An 18,700-nucleotide genomic window follows, 5' to 3' on the forward strand; every position below is an offset into this window, starting at 1 on the left:
TATCAAACAAGTCTTAATCACGGATATTTATTTAGCTTTTATGCAAGAGAAAAGATAAGATTTTTTGTTTGTTGTGTTGTCAAGTTTTATACATTGTTTAAATTATTTTCTTTACATAATACAAATGATTTATAAATCAACTTCACTTAAATGTCTAAACTAAAAGTGGCAAGTAAAATTAAATTTTTTTTTTTGAGATAGTAGACAAATAAAAATGAACATAAAATGGATTGAAGCATTATAACTAAATCAATTATTTTTAATAAGCAATATAACTAAAATGGATCAAAGAAACTAATATATTTCATCATTAGATAAAATGGTGAGTTTGTTCTCCTGTCCGTTGCATAAGGATTTGACAGTAGTACTCCTCGTAATCATGATTACCTAGGGTCAAAACCTGGTAATTAATTATGAGATCAACCCACTACTACTAATGCTTTTCGAGTAAACAATGAGTATTATCTTCAGACATAAAAAACAAAAAGCCCTAATTAATTATGTTGTACTATGCATGTACTTAAGCCTCGAAATTCATTATACTATAATCACTTTATACATTAAGCGTTACTTAAATTAATGCTAAAAAAATTAAGGTGAAATCAACTTGACTGTTAGTATACATTAGGCAATACTTAAATTAAATATTCATAATTACTTGAGCGTAGACTCAATTATTATGGTATACTCTATCAACTTGAAGTTATTATAAAAAGTTTATAAACTTCAACTTTTAATTCATATCTTGTATTATTCCTATATTGCTTCCTCGTTATCTTTGAACAAAATATATTATATATAATGTAATGTTGGTATGTACGCAACTGTATCTGCATTATATTCAAAAGACAGGCAACATGCTATGATTCTTGGCATGTCCAAGAATTATTTGTAAATCATGATAAAACTAGAAAAAAAATATATTTGATATATATAACTCTATTAATTTTGTTTTTTTGTAAGACACTATCATTATTATTCTAGAGATCTAGGCCTCAAAAAAGTATATCAAACAAACTTTATTCAACCACTCATACCCCTAAACTATTGCCCCATTAGCTCAAAATCTTCTCCTAGCTCTCATTGATTCAAGATTTTCTTCAACACTATCTTTATTAGATTAGTTAAGGGTGAAGGTAGAAGTTGATGTGTTGATGTACGGATTCAATCTATCAAATATAATTTACTTAATAACATCTATTGTTATTTAAAATTTATAAAATTTAAATATATATCTAACTCGCCAACATTATAAAAGCCAAAAAGATAAATAAGCAAATCCATAATCAATGGTCTATCAATAAAGCCACCAAACTTCCATTTTTTTCTTCCCACTCTTCCACTTTTTTTTTTTTTGCTATACCAAAAAGCACTGAACTTCACATTTCCCTCATTCTCAAAGCAATGTCCCTCTACGTTTCCTTCTTCTTTACTCTACTTTTCTTGGGTAATCCACCCGAATTACGTGCCATTCCGGTTTTACCCGAACCCCACCCAGCTGAGGTCCATTCTCAAACATTCTTGCCTTCCCCTGCACCACCGGCCACAATTCCTGCTTTCCCGGAGCAGTCGAACGTCGCCAGTTGCCCATTGGATCTACCGGAAGACCTCTACCACAGCGTTAAATCAGCTTGTGGGTCCGACAGTTATTCGGGTCAAGTACACCAGACCCGTTGTTGCCCCGTTCTAGCAGCCTGGCTCTACTCGGCTTACTCTAAAACGGCACTACACAGAGCCGTTACAAAACTCCCACTGTCGACTTCCGTTGATATGCCGGTGCTCCCCGACGATTCGGAGACGTGTGTGGACTCTATTGAAAAGGCTTTGGGCAACAGAGGTATTGAATTGGTGAAGCCAAACAAGACTTGTGATGTATTTTATTGTTACTGTGGAATTAGGCTTCATCCACTCAGCTGCCCAGAAGCATTCTCTGTAGATTCACAAGGGAAATTGGTAGGTGATAAAAGCGTGAAGAAATTGGAAAGAGATTGTTTGAGCAATAATGGGTATACTGGTCTTGTTGGCTGTTCCAAGTGCTTGAACAGTCTTTATCTGGTAAGCTAACCCCTTCTATTTCCCTGTGATTATTCATTTTATGCCTAATGTGGGTCTCAATTCTGAAATATAGAATGAAAATGTAGAGAAATTGGGGAAGTTATCTGCTTTTGCTTTTATAAATTAAGTTTACGTTAGGGGAAAAGGTGTTATAGATAGATAAAGAAGAGAAGAGAAAGTATGAACTTTGGGGTTTTTGGTTTCGTATGCTCCATTAAAGAATGATCAAATAGTAACCAAAATGGGTTATGGTTAATATTCCTCCGCACCCAGGTTCTCCTGTTTGAGGCCCGGGATCGAAACTGTCCCAGAAATGGCCATGTAGAGCACGAATTTGAATTTAGTCGGACTCCAATGCATGTACCGCACACAAACCAAGTAGGAGCGAGAGCTAACACACTCTTCAATATCCAGTAATTTTGATGAAGACAACACATCGCACGTGTAAACTATGACCAAAATTCATTTTCCAAAAGTTTGTTCAAAATAACCTCTCTTTTTGGTTTAAATATTCTCTCTATATGCTCGTCTCTGTAATTTTGGAGTAATGTGTTTGGCAGTTGCAAAGGTTTAATGCTGCCTAACAGAAATGGCACCCAAGTTTTCTGAGTTTTGTGAACATTTTTCTGTAATAGGTAGGTTACAGAAGAAGTCAAATTACTGTGTATATGGTGTCATCTTCTTCTATTGCCAATTAGTCATTTTTCAGACCTGCATATAATAGAAAAAATTGTCTGTATATAGATAGTCTTTAACGCAGTGACCTCGTTTCAAGAAGAAAAGCTATTGGAAATCCTGTTTAATTCAGCAGTAATACAATTGAAGTATCTACACTAGGCTTGAGCATAGACAACTAGAATATTTGAAGGCTCAGGATCAATAGCATGCATATCAATAGGTAAATTATCCACCAGTTTGTCTGGGGTAAGTCATAGTCAAATAGAGTCAAATAAGGTGTTGATCTCACACAGCAGGAAAACTAAATAAGACTATAAGAGTATGTGCAAATGGAAACTCCTCCATATTAGTTGTTTTATTGTGGTCTACTTGTGTGGTATTCTTCTATTGCCAATCATAATTCTCATTGGAATTCTAGGAGCCTGTTGGGCTGCATCTACTGAAAAAGAACTTTAGATAGTGTCTTAGGACCTTTGGTTGGATCCTCTATTGTAGTGCGGCCTCTGCCCTACGGGTGGTGGTGGGTGGGTGTAATTCAAATCTCATGACAATCACGTCTCATTAGGGTTTTCGTTGTCAGCTATATTTCCTGTATTTTGAGCTGTTTTATCTCAAATTACATTTATCATTGGTTCTAATTGTAGATTTCTTTAGCCTTGGATGATGATAATTTATATTTTGGCGCACTGGAGCGAGCTCATAATTCTCAATGGTGTTTGCATTTTGCATGTAAAGAATTGATCTGTTTATTAGTTAAAAGAATTTTGTACTTGGGAATCATGTGAAAGTATGAAATTTTGCCAATGACTAAAATCATGCTAAGGTACTAACTAATTAGAAGGTTATCTTATATTCTCTAATGCATGGTGATACATTGCAGCTTAGTGAGGCCAGAGTCGGAAACAATAGCAGGTTAGAGGATAGGACTAAGAAAATGCACAGCAGGGATTGCCAATTGATGGGTCTAACGTGGCTTCTCAACAAAAATAGATCCGGTTACATTCACACAGTTTCTTCTGTTTTGAGGGCTCTAATGTTGACGGAAGGCAGTTCAGATCCTCAGTCGTGCACACTTAACAGTGATGGTATGCCTCTTGCAGTAGACTCATCGGAGATCAACGATGAATCTGATGCAGTTGCTATTCAGGCATCACTTTATCCGTATATCCTACCTTTAGTTTTAGTGTACATAAACTTTGTGGCATTGCTCTTCAATTAATGGTTTAGTCTCCAGCACTTGATCCTTGTACTAAAAAATGTAGTTGTTGTTCAAATGCCACGTAGGGCAAATTCGGACCTCTGTATTCGTTCATTCAGGTTAGTGAAATTGTAATTTTTGTGGTTGTGTAACGACTTGTTCAGCAAATGAATGAAATGGCTGTTCATTGAATTGCTACTGTCAAATTGAAATGCCAGAAAACTTGCACTGTAATATGTCATCGCACAAATAACAGTTTACACAAGCTTAGCCAAAGCACTATTCTATTTCAGCAACCATGCCCACAATCTGAAGTATTGGCATTCAAATTAATCCTAAATACATATTATTCATATGAATTATCTGTAATTTCTGCTTCAATACTTCAGATTAAGCAACTTGAACTGCTAAATAGCTATGCTTTGAAGTTCTGTTTCAATTTTTATCTAAATCTGCAACATGCCCTTAAACAGAGTAACAGGAACTAGGAAGTACTAAGTAGTAGTTGAAGAATCCATTTTAGCACAGAAAATTTGTAATTTTAAGGAATTAAAGATAAAATGAAATAGTATCAAATTGATTTTACAAAGATTTCTTAAGAGTATATAGTCAAACTATTAAAAGTTAGTAACCCCTTCTCTCTTATGTGGTATTTTTTAGATTTCCAAATTCAAACAACTCGCTTTATTTAAATAAAGGTAAAATTGAAACACCACTTTTACTTACCATCTTCTAATTAATATGCCCAACTACAGATGTTGATGCAACTTGCTTTAATTTGATATTACTGCAATTAGCACATGTAAGTTGAGTCCTCGCTTCATAAATACGTTAAAGCTTGGTACTCCCTCCCTTTGTTTACTTTTATTTGTCACTTATTTGTCACGTTGCGAGTTAAACTGCATGAACTTCCACTAATATTAAATTATTCTTATTCAATTTAGTTCTGCGCAGAAAAAGAGAATGAACGTAAAATATCCTTTTGGTGAAAGGAGTTAGATGAGGATGTTAACGTTCAATTTAGTGAGGGAATCCTTGCGAACTTTGGGTATGTATGTTGTTGGCAAGAGGTATGGGGATTCTAGGGAAACAACAAAACCAAAAAAGAAGAAAGTAAGCATAGATGCATGTAAAAAATGGAGCCAACTCCATTGAATATTGCCTTTCAATTCTTTCATCTCTGTCTTAAGCACACTGAATTCCTCACTTTTTAGCTGTTGCTTCCATTTCCATTGTCTTTTAATATGTAACCGATGGCTGATATTTCTCCTAGTAACAACACGTGTCTACATTTTACAAGAACTTATAATTGGATTTTAGTTTAATAAGTCGACACGTGCTGCCTTGTCTTTCTATTGCCCTATGCATGTTCAAAACGTACGTAGGTAACCAAAATCCTTTGAACATTGTCTATTTAAACCCAAATATATATATCTCTACTCCCAATTGATCCAAAACAAACATAATCATGGGTGGAAAAGTTGATCCTCTGGTTGTTGGTAGAGTAATCGGTGATGTAGTAGACATGTTCGTGCCCAGTGTAACTATGTCTGTCCATTATGCTAACAAACATGTCACTAATGGTTGTGATATCAAACCATCTATTGCTACCGAACCTCCTAAAATCACCATCAGTGGCCATCCTGAAGAATTGTACACTCTGGTAATGAATTGTTAATTTATAACTGTCAGTATATATAAATTAAATCATATAACACATGCATACATTTTGTGTGTAAAGGTCATGACGGACCCGGATGCTCCAAGTCCAAGTGAACCAACTATGAGAGAGTGGGTGCATTGGTAAAGCAAATTAATTTAAAACATATGATTATCCTTTTTTTTCTTAATTTACTTTTGTTGACTCCTCATGTATACGTTTTTGGCTTTGTTTCAGGATTGTGACAGACATACCTGGGTGCAGCAATGTTGCTCGAGGTAATTAAATGTCTTTGGTGTTTAAATCTCATGCAAACATAAATAATTCAGAGAACTTTACATAAAAGACGATCGAGAAGAAGAGATTTTTCATTATAGATGATAAAAAGAACAAATATCTCTAAACAACATATTTCGTCTTTTTTTTTTTCATTTCTTTTTGTCAATGACGTGGTAGATCCGGATGTACAGCTGGATATAAGCTGGAGTTAGCCTAGTGAGCATTTTTCATGCCACTTGTCATCTTCATATCCTCTTGATATAAACCTTAACTCTTAACTAAAAATCAATAAAATACCGTTCGAATTTCTCAGTTCATATGATTTAATTTTAACCATTCGGACATAAAATCTTTTAAGTTTTTTAAAAATAAAATTTACATAGTATTATAGTATTGAAACCTATATAAAAAAATACTATAAGTTACAATAATTTATTTTTAAGATATTTAAAAGATATATATCTATGGAAAAAAAAATACGATGAAAGAAATACTTGTTTAAATTTTAAAGTTGGAAAGTTAGAAAAATGCCACGACGACCGAGGAATAGCAATAATACCTATTTTTGCTAGAGACCATATTACTCACTTGGCAGTAAATCTGCCCCTGCCCATATCTCTCACTTCCCTTTTTTACCGTGAACAAAAAAATGGAAATTTAACATTGATTAATTAATTAAGAATCCAGTTAGTGCCATCGATGATTAACGCAAAATATATGGATATGGATATGGATTAATCGCAGGAAAGGAGGTACTTGGGTATGTTGGGCCACGTCCACCTGTTGGGATACACAGGTACATATTGGTACTGTTTCGACAGAATGCGCCAATGCAGGGAATTTTGCAGCCACCAGTAGCAAGGTCTTATTTCTGCACTAGGGTGTTTGCGCATCAGCTTGATCTGGGTGTTCCAGTCGCAACTGTTTATTTCAATGCTCACAAGGAACCAGCAAACCGTAAGCGCTAAGTGATCGACGATGAACTATATCAATATATATATCATGTGTGAATATCGTTAATTAATACTACTATCGGTATAATTTAATTTCTATGTTTTGTGTTTGGCACTTATTATTAATATTAAGCAAATTACTCTTTTAAGTTATGATCTTCCGTTTGAAAAACTTATGTTTGCTAGTTGCCGATCGTTGTATTATATTATATAACTTACCTATATTTACGTGCTTAAGTACCTTCGTTCTAGTATTACATATATTCTTTTTTTACTTCCCCAGTTCGATCTTAATTATATTTTTCACGTACTATTGCATTTCTTTCACGAATTTAGACGGTACAACTTTTTACACTATCATTTGTTTATTATCAAATCACTTAAAAGTTAAAACGATGCTAAAAACAACATCATAACCAATATAATTTTACAAGTGGGGATTGGTACAATAATGTGTACGTAGATCTTATTACTATTTTGTGTGGTAAATAAATTGTATTTGGTAAACCCTCGATTCAGTGGCGAATCCAGGAATTTTATGAAGGATCAGAAAAAAAAATTGCTTATTCGGATTCGAACCCGCGAGCAGAAACAAGCTAAGGCAAAATATTAAATCTCATTTGCCATTGAGCTAGTCCTTTGGCTTATGCTCAGGGGGGTCAATGTTAAATATATACACATAAATTAAAAATTTCATCTTATATATACAGTATAATTTTTTAATATAATAGATTCGAATGAACTCCTGAACTTGACTTGAGTCCGCCCCTGCCTCGATTCAAGTAAAAACATTACCAAGTAGTTCTGAAAAAAAAAACGTAGAGAAAAAGTCAAAAGATAAAATGAAAAAAAAAACATAGAGAAAAAGTCAAAAGATAAAATGCTAAAAGAAAAGGATGACAAAGAATACTAACAATAAGTAATAATTTATAAAATGTAGAATTAGCAATGCAACAGATTCCTATTACATGCTGAAATATATACATACCAATCATTATATATTATTTTTGGAGGAAAATTACCACACTAGTTCCACGGAAAACCCATCGACTCGACCTCTTTTTTTTTTCTTTCTACTGATAATATTGCAGGTTGATTATCAGCTGTTTTACCTATCTTAAATTTCTCTTAGATTAATATAACAGTACGCAGGGATGGAGTCACCTAGTGGTTCATCAGAACTTCCTTCGATGAAAAATTATATTATTTATGTATGATTAAAATAATTTTTTATGTATAAATAGTTAATATCGAACTCCTTTCGGCTGATTCGTATATCTACTTTTTCAAATTCTGAATCTCCTTGCTGAAAATTCTAAATCTACCAATGTTAGTTCGTATATTGCTAATTCTTAATTCTACATTTTGAAGTGCACGCAAATGACCCCAGGCATTGTATGGGCCGGCTTACTATTACTTCATCTTATTATGCTCTTCAAAATACTTCGATAAATGAGCTTAGCCAAGAGGCCATGAAATGAGTTTTAGCCTAAGAAGGTCCATATTTGTATGGTTAAATCAAGGAAAAACTAAGCCCATATCCATAAAAGCTAAATAATTACAAACAAATATTTTTTTATAATTCATACCTCCAAGACATGAGATTTGCGAATAAGATACTGTCGCAGTATCAATATACTAACATGGTATTATTGAAGCTGAGTCAGTTCTTAATGATACCACCACAGTATATCTATATATTGTCATGGTATCATTAATGTCTACTTCAATCCTTTAGCTACATCTCTGTGAAAATTATTATATACTGACGTAGTATCATTAAAGATCGTTTCATATAATCATTAATGATCGTTTCATACAAATGTTGAATGATACCATCACAGTATATATACTCTAATGGTATCATAAAGGTTTTCTTAAGTCATTCGATATTAAATGAATGATGATATTACGGTATATTCGTATATTATAATGATATTGAAAATTCTTAATGAGACACTTTTAAAATTCTCAATGATACCATAACAATATATTGATACCTTATCGGTATCATATAGGATTGAACTACTTTTTTAACATATAAAAATTTAAAAAATAAGAGAAAATTATTAAAATCACATTTTTATTTATTAAACTAATTAGCAAAAATATTATTTGTGATACTCCGTCGGTATGTTGATACCATATCGGTATCATATAGAACCGAGCTAATCCTCTGTGATACTTCATCGATATCATGTAGGATGGACACTGACGTCAGCATAATGTTAGCGCACGAATTTAAAAATAATTAAAGAGGTACAGGAATAATTAGTTTGGTCGAAGGGATATATAAAAAAATATTTAGGAAAAGGTTATAGAGTGATAAATAATTTGTTTAAAATATCCATTTTGTGTAGTTTTTCCTTAAATCAATCAATTGTCAACAATTAGTACACGTTCAGTATGATGCACAAGAAAAATAATTGTGATATAAAAAACTATGTATATTTTGTATTTGGATATATATAATTGATTATATTTCACTCTATTTTAAACTTTCCACATTTTTTTGATATAAGTGTCAAAACATCTAAATTATCCTTCTTTTTTTGAGTTTCATACTTAAACTATTGAGAGTGTGAGTTTCATATCTAAATTATTACTTCTTAGTTTGAGAAACATACCTCTCTCTTTTAATCCACACTCACCATGGTGTGTATGCTACACTCTTTTTCATTTTAAAATTTTTGACACATCACACTACACATAGACAAAATATTCCACCTAGACAAAAATTAAATAAGTTATTAGAATTAGTTAAAATTAAATATTAAAGTATTACTATCCACCCTTAAAAAAATATATAAAATAAAATATTTTTTTATTACCCACTCCATCACTTTTTCTCACCATACTCCATCTCCACCCCCACCCCCCAATTTTTTTTTATTTCTATTTTCTAATTTTTTTTATAAAAGTTTTAAAAAAATATTCTTACTTCGTCTCCCCACCTTCAAATAATAATTTAGATATTATTTTTATATATATTTTATTAAAAAAAAATCTACCCCGCCACATCTAACCCTCCGCTTTCAATTTTTTTCTTATTTTGTGTTAGATACATACAATACAACAACAACAACAATAACAACAACAACCCAGTGAAATTCCACAACGTAGGGTTTGGGGAGGGTAGAGTGAACGCAGACCTTATTCCTATCAAGGTAAGAGTTAGATACATACAATGAGTGAGAAAAATATTTTAAACTTTTTTTAAAAAATAATTTCTTTTTGGGGATGAAAATACTTTAGTTTTAACTTTTAACTAATATTAATAATTTATTTAATTTTTATCAATATAGAATATTTTAGTTATATGATAAAAAAAATAAAAAAATAAAGAAAAACTCACACTTTCAATAGTTAGATATATAATTAAAAAAAGAATAAGTGTTTGTGACTTTTTTTTTTTAATTCACCTCTTGTACTGGTTCTCTCTTTCATTATTTACATACTCCAAAAAATGATAAAAGTAAATTAACTGTAACAATAATTATGTTCAAAAAGAAAATAACATACCCAATAACAAGAGAACACGTGTCATTAAGGAAGAACGTGCTGGCACGGTCAGACGATAATCGAAAAAGGTAAGGAGCTAAAAGTAGTTGTACAGTTCGCAAAATCAGTTTCCCCCATCTTCCATCATTTCTCACTTTTTTTCCCCATAAACAGCACAAATCTCCATGGCTGAGCTCAAAGAAACTTACGCTTGTATACCTTCCACGGAACGAGGTCGGGGTATTCTCATTTCGGGTGACCCGAAATCCAACTCAATCCTTTATTGTAACGGCCGATCCGTTATTATCCGGTACCTCGATCGCCCTCTCCAAGTTGCAGTTTACGGCGAACATGCTTATCAGGCTACAGTTGCTCGTTATTCTCCTAACGGTGAGTGGATCGCTTCTGCTGACGTTTCAGGTACTGTTCGGATCTGGGGGACCCATAATGACTTCGTCCTTAAGAAAGAGTTTCGGGTCCTATCGGGTCGGATCGATGACCTTCAATGGTCTCCTGATGGAATGCGTATTGTTGCTTCTGGTGATGGCAAGGGCAAATCCCTTGTTCGTGCCTTCATGTCAGTTTCCCCTTTTCCTTCTTCTTTCTTTCTGTCATTGTTATTTTTTTTTGGCTATTTTCTGTTGTTCTAAATTTGTGCAAATTCATAATCTGCTTTATTCATTTCGTTCTATACACAAGTCCTAATGATGTATTTAGAGAATTTATCATAGTTGAATATTTTTTTTGCTGTCAGCATACTACAATTCTCCTCCTTTATCTGAAGGCGTGATATGCTTTGCGAAGCTCACACCAGATCCTCTGAAATTGAGCTAAATTTGTGTTTTCTCCCTTTCAAAATATAATATTTCTTAATGCTTAGGCTGGAATTTCTGCTTTCAGTTTACTTTAACTTTTCTTTTAAACAAGCAAGGTAAATGTCCAAGATTGTTTTGATACTCTGATTGCTACATATTCTAGGTGGATTTGGATCAGAAATGTGATCTCCGCCTACCCATTTGACGTATATGCAGCATGTTGTATGTCTAAACATTGTGCTTGCGAGCAAAAGAACGAAACTCATCCTTGCCACAAGCTTTTAATAATATGGCAGTGATCTGTCATTACGTGAGACTATCTCCACTATAGAAAAAAAAAGTGAAAAATCTAGTAAAGTAACTACTAGAACCAAACAGGCTTTCTACACATGACGAATTAAATACTCCTTTCTTTTCCAATTGCCCCGCGAAGATAAGACGCTCGGAAAGGTTCACGAGTTTCTCAATATTTCTTTTTAAAAGGGAGGTATAGTGTAGGAAGGGGGTGAGACCAAGTCGAGTCACTACTAGTAGAGTAAGCCCTTGCTATGTGTCAAGTTGAATATAAATAACTGAATGCATCCTCAACTAGAGCGTCCTTCGAAACCAAGAAATATAATGTGCCTTGAAATTTTTGATTGGTAATGTCATCACGAAGGAAAGCCTTGGGGCAATGTTAAAGTTATCTCCAACCTGTAGATCACACATTCGAGCTGCAGTATCAATAACTGATGCTTGTGGATGGGCTGCCTACCTTATGTCCCTTAGGGTGCGATCCTGTCCTGGACACTGCATGAACACAACATGCTTTTTTATTGTCATTAAGGATAAATATGTAATCCGAAGAAATCACCTTCTTCCGTATTGATTAAATTTTGTTAGTGTTTTTTTTATGGACAGAAATTTCTATCAATTTGACTTCAGATCTCTTGTAGGACAGTTGGCACACTTCCAGTTCTCTTCTTTATTTTTCATAAGTTAATTTCATCATGTGATAACTGAACTAGAAACCATTAAAAACAGAAGCCTTACCTTTCAAAACTGTTTAATATTAAAAAGTCACTAGAGCACAGTTGTTTAATCTGAGTAATAAATTTAACTGAAAGTACTGCTCCAAAAGAAAATCGCTTTACTGATAGCTGTCTATGATATTACTAAATGTACTTTCGATCCTGAAGCTCTTATATTTAATTTTTGTTAAAGCAACTTTAAGCTGTCTCCTTACCGTAGCATTAGACGCTGGAGACTAGCATGGAGAACTAAGAGAAGAAAGTTTGAAAGGGCTATTATTTTGAACCTCCTTATCCAAAAAAGGGCTTTTATATTGTGGTTATCAGAGATAGCCTTACCTTGAAGACATGTGCTTCTTCTTTTCATTCTAGTTTAGCACTCAGTTGAGCTCATTTTAAATGCCCCTATTTCTTTTCATGTCCTAAGATTGCCAACTGTGCATATCTAATATCCTTGATTGATGAACTGTCTTGGGCAGGTGGGACTCAGGAACGAATGTGGGTGAATTTGATGGCCATTCAAGGAGAGTTTTGAGTTGTGCTTTTAAGCCCACAAGACCATTTCGCATAGCCACGTGCGGCGAAGACTTTTTGGTGAACTTTTATGAGGGACCCCCATTTAAATTCAAGCTGTCTCACAGGTTCCTTATCCTTTCTGTTATGTTGAATCTGAACAAGTTTCTCCCATTCTCTTTTGGTATCAATATCAATATATGGTTATTGTTTTCTCCAAAATGTATGTTCAAAGCGAGCAGAGAGAAATAATATGTTGATAAATGAAGAATAATCAGTAAAACAGTAAAATGGAGAGAGAAGATTGACAATTTTAAAAGAACATTAGGACCTATCTTTCTATGAAAATAAAGCACTTTTCAACTATGCTGCCCGGGCTCTTCAAAAGTATCGACGGGTGCGTGTCGGACTATTTTTGGAGAATCCGACATGGGTGCGGCAACATTTTTGGAGAGTCTAAGCAACATAGCTTTTCAAGGCTAGGCGGAGGACCTTTAATAGGGTCCATTTTGGTGTGCATGATAAATCCATTCTTGTAGTTGAAATTATTAGAGCTTGCATCATGCATGGTGCGTATACACCCTTTTATCCACCTTTTACCTTTACCGTCCCTGTTGCAATGTGGTTTTCGTCCATAAGGCCACTGCCTAGCATTTCTAAAGGAAATAAAAAACAATAGTTACAGTTCCAGTCCGAGTTCAGCTACTTTTGATATGTTCTTGGAACAATCCATCTGGCTATTTAATATAACATGAGTATGGTTGCGTCATAGATGACACATCCGGAATGGTTGTGATTAAGTGTCATTTTGTCATGGATCTGCAGGGAGCATTCAAATTTTGTTAATTGCTTGAGGTTCTCTCCAGACGGAAGCAAACTTATCAGTGTAAGCTCTGACAAGAAGGGCATTATTTATGATGCCAAAACAGGAGATATAATTGGAGAGCTGTCATCTGAGGATGGTCATCAAGGAAGTATATATGCTGTTAGTTGGAGTCCTGATAGTAAACAGGTGATTGTTGGATCTCCTCTTTTTTTTTTTTAAATTGTTGGATCTCCATGCTAGTTCATTTTCATTTATTTCCCCTGTTGTGCTGGATTTTAGTAATTTATTATCTTGAGAGTGCTACGCGAATTGAATATGCCAAGAAACACTGAAGTTATTGGCTTGGTGTATGCCATATTACACTATTTTTCTGGCTGATTTTCTCAGGTTGAAAATACATTATACTTTTCTCCTAATGCCACAGAACCTTTTTCATCAAATTTGTAAAAGAACCAGCTTGGATGAAAATTTAAAACTGTAGCTTCATAGTCTACTACCATTATGCACTGTCAATCTTTCCTGTTCTAAATATACCTACATTGTCGAATGTGTTTTTAATTTCAGGTGCTCACAGTCTCTGCTGACAAGTCAGCAAAAGTATGGGACATCTCTGATGATGGAAAAGGGAAAGTGAAGAAAACACTGGCTTCTCCTGGTTCAGGTGGAGTTGAGGACATGCTAGTTGGTTGTCTCTGGCAAAATGACCATCTTGTTACTGTTTCTCTTGGTGGAACTATTTCCATATTCTCAGCAAGTGATCTGGAAAAATCTCCCGTGTCGTTTTCTGGACACATGAAAAATGTTAATTCCTTAGCTGTCCTCAGAAGTGACCCGAAAATCATATTGTCTAGCAGTTATGATGGTTTGATTGTTAAATGGATTCAAGGCATTGGATACAGTGGAAAATTAGAGAGAAAGGTGAATTCTCAAATCAAATGCTTTGCAGTTGTGGAAGGAGAAATTGTGTCATGTGCGTTTGACAACAAGGTGAGTTGTAACATCTCCTTTTTCATTTCTTATATAATATATTAGGAGGTGAGTTGTGATATTTACTTTTTTTGTGAATAGAAAAAGGTCTCTCAGAGATCTACCTAGTGCTCTATGGTTCCGTCTTATACAGTTTGAACTTATTTTTAAAAGAAAGTATTAGCTTAAGGCTCTATTCTTTTAAAGCCAGCTTTAGAATTTAAACCGAGTATTTCTCCTTGATATTTCTGAGGAGAAAGAATAGGGATTACAATCACTCTTCTAAGATCAGCTATTTATCCATTTACTAGCATGGGAGTTATTTCTACATGCCTGTCTACCATAGTGATGTGTATACCCTTAATATTTGAAAAGTCTTACAGAAGAACTTTTTCACCATTTGCATAAGTTGCACCAATTTTACCAGTAATATGATTGATATCTCATTTGTTGTCATTCTTGTCCAGTAGATATCAATAATGTGCATTTCTAAGAACGTTACCTGTTTTATGTGTGATGCGTGTGACACTTAGGGTTTCTAAGTCTCAAAAGAAAATGTTGTCAAATCAAACAAAAGTGGAGCTCCTTATAACTGTTGGCTATAATGCAATTTTTTGCTTCTTGATTGGACTTAGATCTGGAGAGTAGCTCTGCTTGGAGATCAATGCGGAGATGCAAATTCTGTAGATGTTGGCAACCAACCTAAGGACTTAAGCCTTGCCCTTAATTCTCCTGAAGTAACTCTAGTTTCGTTTGAAACTGGAGTCATTCTTCTCCGTGGTACAAAAGTGCTGTCAACCATAAACCTCGGATTTACGGTGACGGCATCTGCTATTTCACCTGATGGAACTGAAGCAATAGTGGGTGGTCAGGATGGTAAGCTGCATCTGTATTCCATCACGGGTGATACTGTAAATGAAGAGGTTGTCCTTGAAAAACACAGGGGAGCTATTACTCTCATTCGGTACTCTCCAGATGTTTCCATGTTTGCATCAGCAGATGTGAACCGAGAAGCTGTCGTCTGGGATCGTGCATCTCGCGAGGTAATAATCTTTAACTTGTGTAGTCAACTTACTTGATACATTTGTACATTTTATAACTAATAAAAACTTTTATGTTTTAAAGGTAAAACTTAAGAATATGTTATATCATACTGCCCGAATAAATTGCCTGGATTGGTCACCTGATAACACCATGGTAGCTACTGGATCTCTAGACACGTGTGTTATCATATATGACATCAGCAAGCCAGCATCGCATCGAATCACTATCAAAGGAGCTCATTTGGGTGGAGTATATGGACTAGCTTTTACTGATGAGCGCAGTATAGTGAGTTCTGGCGAGGATGCTTGTGTTCGTGTATGGGGAATCACTCCTCAGTAATTGAGATGTTTTGAGTTGACAAGTGTTGATATTTGCACATTAGGTTATTGTGAATCAAATCTGGAAACGCAGTGTTGGTTGGCCTCAACTCCGGACAGCTCATGAATGGTGCCACTAGTTATAATCATGGCAACAAGGAACCACCAAGTAACGAGTTTTTCCGAAGGAATCATCACTTCCCAGTATCCAAAAAGTTGCTCTTTTATTATTTCCTCATAGATGAAAAAAGATGAAAAAGTTAAAAGTTGGATTGTTTTCAACCATGGAAAGCATCACATGCTGTGAAGTTGGTGTTCTAGTCTTTGTCCTGATGCATCACAAGACCCTCGGCAGCCATTATGGTTAAATTATGGTTTTGCTTCTTACATTTGTAGGTATGCGTTGATTTTTTAAATATAAATTTATCATTCCAATTATAGGTAATCGGGTAGAGTTGCAAGTTTTGGTGTTAGGATGATGCAAGTGTGATCTAATTGCTCAGACTCTTTATAGGGATTTGCGGTTTTTTGGTCCTATTTGTAACTTGTGACGTCTTTTCAGTTGTGTTTCCCCTTGATTGTGCTACCTTTTTTACGGGAAATGACCATCTTTCCGGTTTTTTTTTTATTTTTTATCTGGAAAAGGCTCATTTATGTCGTTAAAAGTTTGAATCAGCAAAAATAATATATTTAATTCAAAACTCTAATAAAAAAGTATTAAAAGTTGTTTGGATAGTTTTGCAAAATCAAAGTTAAAAAATAATAGCATAGATAAGTATTTTCTTAAATAGAAATGACATAGATGGATTTCCAACAAGTACAACAATTTCTAAATATCAAACATTGTAGCCAATAAAGAATTTTTTTTCGAGAAGATGTCAGAAATCAAATTTAGTAGCCCAAGATGGTGATATTAGGCTAAAAATGTACTTGTAGTTCACGTGTCGTTGGTCATCACAAAAGGAAGGTAGACCCGAGTAACGAATGGCCTGTTTTTCAGCAGGCGTGCGTAGTAATGGGCCCAGCAAGAGTCCTTTCAGTTATGGAATGGCGAGTCACTACTATACTAGTAATTAACCTAATTCGCTCTTCATAACTATCCAACCGCATTTTAAGAGACATCACTTTTTGGTTCTGTCTTAAAAAATAGTTACGAATAAGCCAAATTTGAAACGGTATGATAATGTCTATTTTTTAATTAAATAAGCTGAAAAGTGGTGATTTAGGGATTTTACCCTTTGTATCGCTCGCCTCGGATATCTTTTAAAGAAGGAAGTCAAAATCTATATAGACTTGTTGTATATTTGTATGACAAACGATAAATCTTCAAACATTGTTTTAATGCTACAGGATCAGCACAATGTGAATTGTGAAGTGCAACTCTTAATGGCCTCTACTTGCATCAATATATGGTTTTATGTACGACACTATATCTTATTTTTTAAAAAGACACCCGTAATTTTAGTGATTTTGAAAGATATACTAGTAAATGATAAAGAATAAATAAACAGCAATAAAATCTAGACCTCTAATCAAGAAATTCCAATAGAAAATATCTAATAGGTTCCGGACTCAATAGAATTATGTACTGGACCAATAAAAATCATGCAATTTCTTTTATCCCCACTTATCAACACAAATTTCTCTCTCTTGTTTATTACCAATCATTGAAGCAATTTGTTTCGTTTTTGGTCAACAAAGGAGTCCTTCTTGTTATTTATCACCTTGTTTTTTTCTTCTCAACGAGCTCAAAAAGTAAGTGTTAGTGACCGAGACACATGGGCATTCAATATTTAAACTTTATAATACAATACTGTAATAATAATTTGATCTAATTAAATATTTATAAATATTTCATTGATTTTTAGTATAGATAAAATTATTTATCTTATTTTCTTTTTTTCCAATAATTTTTTAATTTTAGCTTTTCATATGATACATTTATAAGATCACGCGATTAAAAATATTTTGATAAGTCTTATATATCTTTAATTTAAGATTATAAGATTCAATTTTTTAAAATCTTTCTTAAGTTTTATATTAAAATCTGATAAATAAATTAAAATAGAGGAAATACTAGATTTACGTGAATCATAACCGATTCTCTATTGAGCATGCTCATTATCACGTGAAAACGATTTAACCCTGGTCCTACACATTGAAAGAAATGGGGAGAATAAGAATTAATCCACCATTGAAATTTGGTGAACTTCTCAAGAATAACTTGTGAACCACAAACGTGTTTATCAGATGGAAATTTTGTCCTACTTTTTTCCAATTGTAAGTAGTTTTTAACTTTAAGTGTGATAAATTTTTATTTTGACTCTTATGGCATATGATTTTTTTTTCCAGTAATCATTTAATTAATTGAAATGTGTATTTTTATCCTTTTGAATGATTGAAGAAAATAAGAGTCTACTTTCAACAATGTGATAAGATTGATGAGTCCAAAGTCTAGATGACGACTTTTTGAAGCCAAAATTATCAAAAGAGCCAACGAAATTTGAAACATACCAAAAGCTTTGGAGTCACGGGAAGTGTGTAAACACTATTAATTCTCCAAAATGGGAGAAAAAAAAGTGGCTTCAAAATAAAAAAAAATGTCGTTGTTTACCATTTATGTTATGCTCGAGTTACACTGAACCTTGTTTTGTATGCTAGATCATGTTTTATTTGAGTTCTTGGATGTTTGAGTTTATCATAAAAGTGTGCCTTTATGAATTATCTTAATTTTCGTCTAGTTCGTAAGAATATAATTTTTCTATCTTATAATTTTCTCCTTTGTTTTTCTTTTCCTATCTCCTATATAATAATAATAATAATTAAAAAACTAAATATTGAGTAATACTGCTTCTATTTCATATAAGTTATTATGCTGTGTGTTT

The 18,700-nt window shown here is 33.7% G+C and overlaps 3 protein-coding genes across 3 annotated transcripts; all 3 read left to right on the forward strand.

The window, feature by feature from the left end:
- Positions 1-1,251: 1,251 nt before the first annotated feature.
- LOC129896384 (uncharacterized GPI-anchored protein At4g28100) lies at positions 1,252-4,123 on the forward strand. The gene is made up of 2 exons (XM_055972264.1): positions 1,252-2,055; positions 3,614-4,123. The coding sequence occupies exons 1-2, from the start codon at positions 1,405-1,407 to the stop codon at positions 3,950-3,952; spliced, it is 990 nt and encodes a 329-aa protein (XP_055828239.1). The 5' UTR covers positions 1,252-1,404; the 3' UTR covers positions 3,953-4,123.
- A 1,268-nt stretch (positions 4,124-5,391) lies between these two features.
- Positions 5,392-6,845, forward strand: LOC129896586 (protein MOTHER of FT and TFL1). The gene is made up of 4 exons (XM_055972522.1): positions 5,392-5,594; positions 5,673-5,734; positions 5,829-5,869; positions 6,615-6,845. The coding sequence occupies exons 1-4, from the start codon at positions 5,400-5,402 to the stop codon at positions 6,836-6,838; spliced, it is 522 nt and encodes a 173-aa protein (XP_055828497.1). The 5' UTR covers positions 5,392-5,399; the 3' UTR covers positions 6,839-6,845.
- Positions 6,846-10,428: 3,583 nt separating this feature from the next.
- LOC129895081 (actin-interacting protein 1-2) lies at positions 10,429-16,448 on the forward strand. Its single transcript, XM_055970721.1, has 6 exons — positions 10,429-10,901; positions 12,629-12,790; positions 13,488-13,674; positions 14,053-14,475; positions 15,090-15,497; positions 15,580-16,448. Exons 1-6 carry the CDS (start codon positions 10,510-10,512, stop codon positions 15,835-15,837), a joined length of 1,830 nt encoding a protein of 609 aa, XP_055826696.1. The 5' UTR covers positions 10,429-10,509; the 3' UTR covers positions 15,838-16,448.
- The last annotated feature ends 2,252 nt before the right edge of the window (positions 16,449-18,700 follow it).

The sequence above is a fragment of the Solanum dulcamara genome, chromosome 7 (genome assembly GCF_947179165.1).
Source record: "Solanum dulcamara chromosome 7, daSolDulc1.2, whole genome shotgun sequence".
Classification (NCBI taxonomy): Eukaryota; Viridiplantae; Streptophyta; class Magnoliopsida; order Solanales; family Solanaceae; genus Solanum; species Solanum dulcamara.

Coding starts and splice junctions, on each gene's coding strand:
- LOC129896384 (XM_055972264.1), top strand. CDS start 1,405: ATGTCCCTCTACGTTTCCTTCTTCTTTACTCTACTTTTCTTGGGTAAT. Junction 2,056..3,613: donor GCTTGAACAGTCTTTATCTG/GTAAGCTAACCC, acceptor GATACATTGCAG/CTTAGTGAGGCCAGAGTCGG.
- LOC129896586 (XM_055972522.1), top strand. CDS start 5,400: ATGGGTGGAAAAGTTGATCCTCTGGTTGTTGGTAGAGTAATCGGTGAT. Junction 5,735..5,828: donor ATGAGAGAGTGGGTGCATTG/GTAAAGCAAATT, acceptor GCTTTGTTTCAG/GATTGTGACAGACATACCTG. Junction 5,870..6,614: donor GTGCAGCAATGTTGCTCGAG/GTAATTAAATGT, acceptor GATTAATCGCAG/GAAAGGAGGTACTTGGGTAT.
- LOC129895081 (XM_055970721.1), top strand. CDS start 10,510: ATGGCTGAGCTCAAAGAAACTTACGCTTGTATACCTTCCACGGAACGA. Junction 10,902..12,628: donor TCCCTTGTTCGTGCCTTCAT/GTCAGTTTCCCC, acceptor TGTCTTGGGCAG/GTGGGACTCAGGAACGAATG. Junction 15,498..15,579: donor GGGATCGTGCATCTCGCGAG/GTAATAATCTTT, acceptor TATGTTTTAAAG/GTAAAACTTAAGAATATGTT.